Source organism: Macaca fascicularis, chromosome 5 (genome assembly GCF_037993035.2).
Source record: "Macaca fascicularis isolate 582-1 chromosome 5, T2T-MFA8v1.1".
NCBI classification, from domain to species: Eukaryota; Metazoa; Chordata; class Mammalia; order Primates; family Cercopithecidae; genus Macaca; species Macaca fascicularis.
The window spans coordinates 99080308-99092965 of NC_088379.1; the positions used below are offsets into that span (position 1 = coordinate 99080308).

Consider the following 12658-nt stretch of genomic DNA (forward strand, 5'->3'; position numbering starts at 1 on the left):
ATAGAGATCAGGCTGTTGAGATAAAAAAGTAAAGTTGGATATAGTACCTAGGTACACAATGTACTTGAATTGTGAGAGCTAACATGAATTGAAGATCTCATGAACTTTCCAAGGGGGCGCTGTCTCTCAGATTCAACGAGTTGCTTGAAACAGACTCCAACAATTTTCACATAAAATTGTAACTTTGAATTTTTTTGTAGACTTTACTAATTTTGAATTCTGGCTGAAGTATTTTAAAACTGTGGTCAAACATAAACACATCTGTAAGTTACTTATGAATCATGGACCATCAACATGTGAGTTTTGATAGAGAAGACTGAAAGGATAACATTTTTAAACTTTATTTAATATAATATAAATAGCATAATTAATATATATTTGATATAAATGTGTGTCCTACAGACAGTGAATACCCATAGGTTAATTATAAAAATTGATAATATATCATGCGCCCCCCAACCTCCAAAATTTATATACAACGTAAGTAATACCTAACAAATTACCTGATTAAAATACAATAAAATTAAGATGAGTAACATTTTAGACAAAGACAAAATCTCAAACCGCTTGGAAGTAAAAACAGCAAATGAGAAAAAACTCTCATACACTGTTCCTAGAGCAAAGAGGAAATAAAAACTAAACGTATAGACTATTTAGAAAATAATAACAAAAGCACTACACGTAAACTGTTCTTAAAACTTTGCTTACAGAAACATGTTCCTCTTTAAACTCTACTTAATTACTAAATTAAAATAATTTATCAAGCCTTCAACTCGATAAACAAAATAAAAACCATTAGTGAAAATGCATTAAAATCTGTATTTTAGAATTCATAAATCAATAGGATTAACTGAAGGGAAAAAACAGTTCTTTGAGAAGATGTAAAACAAACAAAAAAAAACCTTTGGCATGTCTGGTTTCAGAAAATGAAATGCATAAATAATAGTATCAAAAAAAGAATGTGTATACCACAATTAAGAAAAATTTTCACAAGCATGATGAAACATTAAGCACAACTTTATCCTAATTATTTGAAAGAAACTTATGATATGAATTATTATCAAGGAAAACATCCCATCATTAAAATTGACTCAAGAAGAAATAGAAAACAATTAAATATATGTGCAATATGACAAAAATGTAATTTGTTTACAAACAAATTAATAATGTTATATCCTACCTGTTTTCTTCATTTCAGGAAAGAATAGACCAAATGATTAAGACATTTCATAAAAGTTACCCAATTAATTCTGAAAAGCTAGAGTAATTCCCAAAAGAATGGCTGACAAAGAAATCACATACAATAAAAGAAAAACATTCAATATCACTTACTAAAGTAAAGATATTACAAAATTCTTTTGGATATGAATATCCAAAATCTTAAATGTCCTTTCATATTTATTCCATCAGCATATTATAATATAGTAAAGTATTACCAAGCAGGGTTTATTACAGAATGAGCTTCATTCAACCAAAAGATAACAGGAGAATCTTTAGCAAAATGACTAATAGTAAGCATAAAGTTGGAGACATGGATTAGATAATAATATGAAATCGTCATATGCTCTAAAAATGAAATAATAGTATTTAAAAATCAAAGGAAAAGGGAAAAGTAGGGGAAAATAGGTTATTGTAATGCAGTTTAGAGAATAAGTGAGAGTAACAGATTTTATTTAAAATTTTCAAAAGGTTAACTGGGAAAAAAAGGAGTGAAGCATTGTAAAAGTTGTAAATATTGAGGTAAAAACTATAATAAACATGCAAATCTTTCTAGATAGCAAAAGAAAAATTACCAAAGAAACCAAGCTACATAGAAAAACACGGTAAATATAACAAAACCTACACCATAATAAATGACATAAAGAATAGATTAAATAAGATACGTTTTTGGGATATGGATCAAACACTATAACCTGACAATATGCCATTTTCTCTAGCATACATGGAACATTGACAAAAGCCAATCATATATTGCTTGGCCTCAAAGAAAACACTATTAAATTCCATTTAAGTACTTTATTACAAATAGTGTTCCCTGATCAAAATACAATCAAACTAGAAATTTAGAAGAATAATAAGAGAAGGCTTTTCACCTGAAATTAAGAAATCCTTTTGTTAAACAGCTGTAGAAAAGAGAAAAATAAAAAAATTATTTAAAAATTTGTGGTAATAAAAATATATGTATCAGAATCGGCAAAGAATATTTAAAGGAGTAATTAACACTCTTGGCCGGGTGTGGTAGCTTACTCCAGTAATCCCAACACTTTGGGAGGCCAAGGTGGGTTGATTACCTGAGGTTGGGAGTTCGAGACCAGCCTGATCAATGTGGTGAAATCCTGTCTCTACTAAAAATACAAAAAATTTGCTGGGTGTGGTGGCACATGCCTGTAATCCCAGCTACTCGGGAGGTTGAGATGCGAGAATTGTTTGAACTTGGAAGGCGGAGGTTGCAGTGAGCCGAGATAGTGTCACTGCCCTCAGGCCTGGAAGACAGAGCCATATTCTGTTTCAGAAAAAAAAGAAAAAAGAAAAAAGTCTTCAAAGTTTATATCAATAAAAATAAAAAACTAGAAATAGATTAGATTCTCATATCCAAATACAAAGTACAACAGATTTTAAAAGATGACACAAGGAAGATAATAAACATAAAAAGAGAAAGTAATAAGGTAACTACCAGAAAAAATAGTAGATCGAGTTAATAAATTAAGTCCTGCTTTTTAGAAAATATCAATAAAAGAGATAAATCATTAGCTAATTTAATCAAGTAAAAACAGGATAAGTACAAACATACAAGGTAAGATATGACAAGGGAGTAATAATTATTGATACAGGGGAAAATTTAGAACAGATTACTCTGTACATCTTTATGCAAATAAATTTGAAAACCTGAGCAATACTGATAACATCTTTGGAAAAATATGATTTTCCAAAATTGACCGCTGTAGAGATAGAGAACTTAAACCAATTTTCGCAAAAAAAAAAAAAAAAAAAAAAAAAAAAAAAATTATCAAAGGACCACTCTACAAAAAGGACCAAATGTAGAGTGTTTCACAGGTGAGTTCAGTCAGTTCCTTGGAGACCAAATAGTTCCAATGCTGTTACAGATTGAAGGAGACTAAAGAGGCACACAAACTAAACTAGATTGTTAGGATAGGACAGAATTGGGAAGATTATAAAATTGTAATATGAACTATAGATTAATGTATGGCATTAATGTTAAATTTCTTAAATTTGATAACTGTATGCAATGCTGTTACAGAATATAGTTGTTGTCATTAAATACATCCTGAGGTGCTGAGAAATAAAGCAGTGTGATGTATACAACATATTTTCAAATGGTTCAAAAAAGTATGTATATTCCTATATGTTTATATATTATAGAAAGTATATATGTTTACATGTATTTCTGTGGGTGCAGGTGTGGAGTATGTGTGTGTATGTGTGTGTAAGAGATAATGAAAGGGAGAGAATGCTAAAGCAAACGTGACAGAAGCTTAAAAATCTGTGTAAAGTACATACAAGAGTTCTCTACTGTTCTTTCAATTCCTCTATAAAATTTGAAATTACTTCAAAATTAAAATAAAGTCTTTTGAAATTTCAATTTCAATCTCAGTGTTTTTTTTAAATGAGGAATAGAATGATAACGCCAGGCACAGTGGCTCACATCTGTAATCCCAGCAATTTGGGAGCCCGAGGCCGGTGGATCTCCTGAGGTCAGGAGTTTGAGACCAGCCTGGCCAACATGGCAAAACTCCATCTCTACTAAAAGTACAAAAAATAGCTGGGTGTGGTGGCACACGCCTGTAATACCAGCTACTCAGGGGGCTGAGGCATGAGAACTGCTTGAACCCAGGAGATGCAGGTTGCAGTGTTCCGAGATCACACCACTGCACTCCAGCCTGGGTGATAGAGAAAGACTCTATCTCAAAATAAATGAATTAATTAAGTTAAATAAAGAAAGAATTAGAATGATAATTGCCTATCTCAAACTACTAACCTCTTATTTAATGTCAAAACAGTATAAAGACAATCCCATTAAAATCAACAACAATGTAATAATGTCAGCCCTTACACAACTATTTGATACTATGCTGAAATATATATGTTTGAGATGAGTAATCTTTGGCTACCTGCCCAAAGTTGTATATCATTGACTGACAGATGTAAGACTTGAATACATTCTTCCTTCTTTCTTCCTTCTTTCTCTCCCTCTCCCTCCCTCCCTCCCTCCCTCCCTCCCTCCCTCCCTCTCTCTCTCCCTCCCTCTTTCTCTCCCTCCCTCCATGTATTTCTGTGGGTGCAGGTGTAGGGTGTGTGTGTGTATGTGTGTGAGAGAGAATGAAAGGGAGAGAATGCTAAAGCAAATGTGACAGAAGCTTAAAAATCTGTGTAAAATACATACAAGAGTTCTCTACTGTTCTTTCAATTCCTCTATAAAATTTTTTTTTTTTTTTTTTTTTTTTTTTTTTTTTTTTTTTTTGAGACGGAGTCTCGCTCTGTCGCCCAGGCTGGAGTGCAGTGGCCGGATCTCAGCTCACTGCAAGCTCCGCCTCCCAGGTTCACGCCATTCTCCCCTCAGCCTCCGAGTAGCTGGGACTACAGGCGCCCGCCACCACGCCCGGCTAGTTTTTTGTATTTTTTAGTAGAGACGGGGTTTCACTGTGTTAGCCAGGATGGTCTCGATCTCCTGACCTCGTGATCCACCTGTCTCGGCCTCCCAAAGTGCTGGGATTACAGGCTTGAGCCACCGCGCCCGGCTCTATAAAATTTGAAATTACTTCAAAATTAAAATAAAATCTTTTGAAATTTCAATTTGAATCTCAATGTTTTTTAAAATGAGGAATAATAACGCCAGGCACGCACAGTGGCTCACATCTGTAATCCCTCTCTCTCTCCCTCCCTCTCTCTCTCCCTCCCTCCCTCCCTCCCTTTTTCCCTCATTCCCTCCCCTCCTTCCTTCCTTCCTTCCTTCCTTCCTTCCTTCCTTCCTTCCTTCCTTCCTTCCTTCCTTCCTTCCTTCCTTCTCTTTTTTCCTTCCTTCTCCTGCCTCTCCCTCCCATTTTTCCTCCTCCCTTTCTTCCTTCCTTTAGCATTTCTTCAATCCTTACTTTCTCCCAGGCAAACCTGGAATCTTTACACTGTAATATTATTTGAAGACCAAAGAAAATCAAACAATATTCAAGAAAACTATCAAGAAATTTCAAATATTTACAGAAGTTTATTCTCTTGAAGAGCAAGAGAAGGAAACAAATAGTTTAGAAAGTTAGGTAGGCAGAAGTAGAGCTAGTACTTGTTAAATGTGTGCCAAAACTCTTCAGTAACTGTTTTGCTGCTGCTTTTTGCAAAAAATATTTAAAGTTGGAATGAATGCGTTTCCTGAGGTAATATGTGAATTACTGCAAGCAGTATGTGCAAAACATGAAAAACAGAGGTGATATTTAGTTTGGAATTGTCATATTCAAAATCAGAAATAAAATGTTCATTCTGATAGAGCAGTGAGTTTGATTTTATTCTCAGATAAAGTAACAGAATGGATTATTAATCAGATGTATTTTAAATGATTAAAACAGCAGTTCATGTTTTTTATAGCATTAGCTATTCGTGAGCAAATGAATATCTGATTAAATATGTATTTTGAGTTCAACAATGCCTTTTACAAAGCACTTAAAACTCTATAGATAAACCTGGCTTGATGGCAATGTAGTAAAGAATATTTATAGGTGATTGAAAAGCCATATCTAAAGTGTTAACTAGTGAGCTATCATCAAAGTGCATAGAACTTTAGAGGCATATTGCCATACTTTGAACTTGCCAATGTATGTACTTCACTAGTAATGTGAATGAAGAATTAAAGGCTTGCTTCTCAAACTTCTGAATGGCTCAAACCTGGTAAAATAAAGTTGACATAATGAATGAGAAGTATAGATTACAGTAGATGTGAAAGATGCAAAAGAACCAAAGAATGAGATTACCTAGACAAATATAAAATCTAACATTTGTTTCAACTGCATAAGACTATGTGGGCTACTAGTTTGATAGTGTTTATTTAAAAAAATTTTTTTAATTTTATTTAACCTTAAATTTAGGATAAGGTAGTATTAAAAATCACCTAATGAAAATGATTCAGCCTCCAATTTTATTTAAAAAGTGTATAATTTATATCAACTGAAGAAACTGATTAGACTATGTTCACAGAAGAATGACAAGTTATTTTGAGGGATAGAAAATCATCATCTCTTGGGAAAGGTTTGAAAGCTTGTCATAGGGCAGATCTATTTAGAATGATAACATAATGTATGGATGACAAAACTAAGATATCTAATAAAGAGTACAAGGAAGCAGGTATTAATTCATTATAAAATCAAAGTTTTATAATAATTAGAATATTTCAAATGCAAATTTTTCATCTTAGAAAAAGCAGTTGGACTTGGTGTAATATTAAAATAATGCATGTAAAACACATAACATGACACTTGGTATAAAGGTATATAGCAAGCACTAACTAAATGCATAACTATTAATCTTACCAATATAATGTTCTCAGCATTATATTCAAGAATAAATTAGATCTTTAGTTGTTACATATAATCATTTATTTCAGCTTAAATTTAGAGTAAATGTATTTCAATTTCTCTAAGCTTCTAAGATTCAGTGATTATATTGCTTATTAATCATGCTCCATTGTATAATCCATCCATCTCCTTTTCATGACTTGAGAGAATGCAAATCTTATATCTTCTCTCAAGGAAAATATTATGACTATATAATTAAAATAATTTTTAAAATGTATTTATATTCCAGCTTTAGTGCTAGTCCTAATCAAAATTTAAATAGTCATTTTACATTAAATATTTGACATATAATATTTTGTAATATATTGAATTTACTGTAGTAGATGACTAATTATCTTGGCTATTTGCAAATAATGTAAGCATAAATATACTGATAAATCAAGAACCTTACTTTAATTATTGACATAATTATTCAGGATATTAATCTATTATCATTGCTATAAAACAGTCAATTTTCATATTGCCATTTTCTTTTTATTATTTAAATACCTCTCTGTTGGGAATGCAGACAAGAAGATGGAAAAGATTTATAATAATTAGGTAATGTAAGTTTAGTAGGAGCTTCATCTTTATTTATTCATATATTCATAGCAAGTATTTATTGACCATGAATTCTATGCCAGAAAATGTGATAGGTAATTTTTTTTTAAAGTCACAATCCTTGCTTTCATGTAGCTTATGGCCTAGTGGAGGAGTCAAACATTAATGAAAAGATTATATAAACATATGTAAGTTTACAGCTGTCATAATGGCTAGTAAAGTGATGGATGTAAATTTCTGATAGTGTAAATAATAATTATTGTTCCAGTCAAAGCGATAGTGGATAGCTTCCCTGTGAAAATGAAAATCAAACATATATATATATATATATATATATATATATGTAAAAACATTTACTTGAAGTTTCAGGAGGGTCAATCCAGACTGTAGGAATAGCATGTACAAAGACCATACATCAGGAAGAACTGCTGGAAGGGAAAATGGTACAATATGAATATGTTAAAGCAGGTTGGGGATAGCCTACCTAAACCTGTATAGACCATGTTTTTGATCTTTCTCCAAAGAGCAATGCAAATTCATTGAAAATTTTTGAAGTGTGGTGGGAGACAGGATCAGATTTGCTCTACAGAAAGACTACTTTGGCTACAATAGGGAGATTGAAGAGGAAGAAAGGTAGATTTCAGGTAGTCTTACAAGGAGCTGGAGCCTAGGAAAATGCTGAAACTGGTAATAGAGAAATGAATGGATATTAGGATTCTCAGGAGGTGAAATCAATAGTGATATATTTAATAGGGGGCATAGGCTGGAGAAGACAATGAGGCTAACAAGTTTTATGACTTATGTAAAAAGTCACCATTCATTAAAGCAGGAGATGTTGGAAGAGGACTGGTTGAATATCATGAGTATGATGTTGGTAGGTTAAATGTTAAATTTGAGGTATTTTCGAGTCATTTAGCAGAAATGTCAATTATGTAGTTATATAAATCAGTCTAGACCCCAGAGCTCAGATACACATCTAGAAATATACATTTGTAAATCGTGTGTAGATGGGGACAATAGCAGTAATGAACACAGAAGAGCTCAAATGAGAAAAGGATGTAGGCCCAAGTCCAGAGAACTGCTAACATGAACTTGAAAAAGGAACTGAGAAAGAGATGCATGTTATGTCATTAAATTCAAGGGAAAGTTGTCTTTGTGATGCAGGGAGAGATCATCAGTGCTAAATGTCAAGAGACCTGATCAGATGAGCTTTGAAGTATATCTGCTATGTTCAACAATACAATAATTAAGAAGTACTTTTTCCATGAGGAATAGGGTACCCAACAATATGGGAAAAAAAGAGTCTTCTCAGAGTGACTGGGATATATAAAAATAGAGAGAAAAGGTGGTAACATGGAGTAACCAGAGGGTAGAGGGAAGGGCTCAATCTCTTTGATTTCATTTTAACAAGAAACAAAGAGTCTTTTAATAGGAAATCTAGTTAATAGGATGATGTTGAATGCATGAGACAGGGACTTAAATATCTGAAATGGAGGTTGATACGTTTACTGATGGAAACTTAGTCTTAGAAAAGGGGACAGCTCCTGTATTATGGAAGCAGATAAATAGAGTAGACTGCATTTGGGCTATAGGTTGGAACGTAGAAATAAGTATGAATTTTAATCTCACATCTTCTGTGTTCTCTATGTAATAACAGTGGGAGTAAAGATGTGGAAAGTCATTGTAAAAAGTGGACAAGTGAGTTGACCAAATAAATAAAAACCTAAGAAGGATAAGAATAAATCGTTGTCTTTGATTATTTCTGGTTATATTGTTTATTGGCATTTAGGAAATTTTAGAACTGTCTTTCTGAATTAGTGGTCCTTGGCCTTTTTTAAAATTTTGCTTCAGTGTAGCACCTCTAATATAAGAAAGGACTACCACATACTCATTATCCATTACAGTGTTCTGCTGTATCATTGATTCTGAAGAATGGAGTGAAGCATCTCTTTAGGAAGGACTATACAAAACTCAGAGACAGGAAAGAGAGAGAGAGAGAGAGAGAGAGAGAGAGAGAGTGTGTGTGTGTGTGTGTGTGTGTGTGTGTGTGTATTTGTTAGAAAAAGTTCATTATATGATTCTGATATGCCTTCCACAGGGAGGCTAGAAATTTCTCCTTGAAAATAGAATAGCCACGTGTTGAAAATAGACCAGAATTTAGGAATTTGTTTATAGATATATGACAAGTAATTGTTAAATTTAATAAACAGTTTAGCACATGCAAATAATCAGCTCCCTTTTCCTAAATAAAAAACTTTAGATATTTTTCTTCTATTTTAAAAATTCACTTTGTGAGATTTAGAAGTATCCGTTATTAAAATCAGTAACTATTCCAATTTATATTCATTTAAAAGTAAAACATGTAATTATTTATTAGAAAAATATTTATGAACATTTTATAAATACTATCAACATGTTGTCAGTAAATTCCTCCTCAGGTGGAATTTTCTGACTTTGGTTGAGTCATTAAATGCTTTGGGTCACTAGTGATCAATTAGTAAATTACTGATCCATAGTACTTTAATGGCCTGAAAAAGTAAATGCATCTTCTGAGAGCCTAATTGAATCTTAGAGAGTTATTTATTCATCATTAAGATCAAGATAAATGAGTCAGCTCACAATAATGATACTGAACAGTTACATTCATTTCACAAATAGATAAACTAAAGCTCAGAAAAGACAGGACAAGGGAGTTAAACATCCAGGTTAGATCTTCCATCTGAAAAGACCCAATTCCCAGTATCTTGCTATAAAATTAAATATATGAGTTTGAAAGCAATATTTTTCTGCAAGTTCATTTTCATATAGTGTTATTAAGTTTGATGCCATTCAGTTAATAATTGTAGATCCATGGTACATATACTAATATGGTCTTGTTATAATGTAAATAGTACAGTTTAAACAGCAAAATTTCACACTCTTTTAATATAAAAATTTTCCTAGAACCAATTATCCTAAGTGACTACTATATGGTTCATTTGGAAAATGAATGATAGCTGCAATATGGTAAAATGATTATGAGCACAGGCTTTGGAATAAGAAAAATGTAGCTTTAATATCTGGCTTCTGTACTTACTTGCTGAGATCTGAACAAGTTACTTAAATTTCTAAGGTTTAGTTTCTCCACTTATGAAATGGAGAGGAAAAACACATAATTCACAGCTCATTGTAAGGACTAAGTAAAAAAAAAATCCTTAAATACTTAGCATGGGGCCTAGCAACAAATATATATGAACTTGGTACACACAGACATACAAACACATACACACACTGCTTAACTTTAGCTAGAATATTTTTAAAAGCATTATTACTTTGAGACTAGATTCATCCAAGTTGGTTTAGCATTCTACTGGGCATGTTACTTTTCATGTCTTTCGTGGTTTTTGTCCCCAAAAGCTATAAAACAAGTTTTATCTTCTTTCATGAAACAATTAAAAAGAAAATAACGAGAAAATGTTCAAAAAATAATTTACTAGTATTTGTGTTTGTCTGGAAGGGACATCCTGCAGCTTTGATCACAGCTGAAGATCATTACTTCAAACAAGATACATCTTTTAGATATTTAAATATGTTTTATCATATTATGCAATTTAAATGTAAAGTCATCTACCCTCTGCTGTACTGAGATCCTGCTATATTTTAAATAAGTAAAATAGTAAATTTTAGTGCTATCACTGAGAATATAAGAAGACACATTAAAAAAGGGATTATTACTCCAAGAATTATCTTTTTTTAATCATTAATTGTTCATTAAAATATTCCTGACATTTATGCAATACAATCATGTTAGAGATCTTTGGCATAGACAACTTAGTGCTGTAAAAACTAACAAATCTGTTTAGAGCCCAATAGTATAAATTTCTATGCCGAGAAATATAAACCAATGGTAAAATGCCATGTTGAAGTTTCTAAATAACCCACCTAATAATTTACATGTTAAGAACATGTTGAATATCTTGGGAACATGTCCCTAGAAAGGATTCTCCAGTATAAGCTTTTCCTTTACTATTAATGATGACTTTGATAAAAATCACCCAGGAAAAAAAAGACGATTTTTTCCCTGTGTAATCTGTGTCTGAAATATTCTTCACTGATTTTACATGCGCTGATAATATGAACAAGGTAATTTGTCTGACTCTGATGGGGCAAGATTTTCAGTAAGAAATTCAAAATTTACACATGGCTCTTCTGTAAGAAGTCTTTGCAGTGTTTTTCAGTTTATATAAAAAGATTTATATTGCCTGAGGCATCTGTTTTTTTTCCTCGAGGCAAGCTGAAGTGGCACAAATGAAATTGTTTTTCACATTGTTAATGTATTCCTTTCTCTTTCAATTTCTCAGAGAGCCGACATAGGGATTTCTGCTTTAACCATCACTCCTGACCGTGAGAATGTGGTGGACTTTACAACACGTTACATGGACTACTCAGTGGGGGTACTACTTCGAAGGGCTGAAAAGACAGTGGATATGTTTGCCTGTCTTGCACCATTTGATCTCTCTCTATGGGCTTGCATTGCTGGCACAGTCCTTCTGGTGGGTCTACTGGTCTACCTCTTGAACTGGCTTAATCCCCCACGGTTACAAATGGGATCAATGACGTCTACTACTCTCTACAACTCCATGTGGTTTGTGTATGGATCTTTTGTACAACAAGGTAAGGAGCAAAACTATATTCTAGTATTTAAAAAAAAACAGAATGTGATGTTTCCCATGCCATGTGTTTAGTTAATAAGGTTCTGTATGTGACATCAATAAGTGTTCTAAAGGGTCCTCACAGCAATGCTCAGAAAAGAACATTTCCTTCTCCCTCCTAGTGGATCTCAGACACACCAGGTTTCCAGCAATAATGGTTCATTGTCTTTTGATGCAAGTTCAATTTCATCAACAAAGGCAAAAGTGAGTGTCAAAAGTAAAGCTCACAAAAAACATCAAGATCTGATTTTTCTCTCCAAACTCACTTTCTGAGAAATAGCCTTACTAGGATGAAACTACTTATTACCAGAGAAGGTACTATTTAATTATTTACATATGTAAGAAATGTTAGGATTTGTTCTTTTTTCAGAGCCATTATTTCATGCATTAAAAACATTCATTGACATTGAAAAAACTTTGGTTAATTTAAGACTGATGAGAAATTTTATGTTTTATCTTTCACTTTGATATGTAATCTTTACTGGTGATTTAACTTACAATTTCACTATTTTCTAGAGAATGTCATTGCTCTGTTATTTAATATCCAATCTGCCCAACTCTTTAAACTTGTCTGATTAATTATTTGGCTCTCACTGTTTCAAAATAGAATAATATTTATTGCATTCCTTACTTGAGACTTGCCTCATAGAGAATGAAATAGTAAGAAAATTGATAGTCTCTTGCAAGCTCTACATATATATTGAAGAGGAGAGATGTTTGTTACAATGGAGACATTATACTTTTGTGCTAATACTTACAACTGAATAACATCTTACTTTTTATTCCTATTTTCTGTTGGACCTTCCATTAAACTTCATTTTTCTATTCTAATTTAACTAATCAAAGATTAGTCTA

General features: G+C 32.5%; 1 protein-coding gene across 3 annotated transcripts in view; it reads left to right on the forward strand.

Annotated features, from left to right (window-relative positions):
* Positions 1-12658, forward strand: part of GRID2 (glutamate ionotropic receptor delta type subunit 2) — a 1557400-nt gene that overhangs the window by 1202467 nt on the left and 342275 nt on the right. For all 3 annotated transcript variants that reach the window (XM_005555440.4, XM_045393369.2, XM_005555439.5), the window contains exon 11: positions 11453-11765. In XM_005555440.4, coding sequence (XP_005555497.1) covers positions 11453-11765 — 313 coding nt within the window. The remainder of the gene's footprint in view (positions 1-11452; positions 11766-12658) is intronic.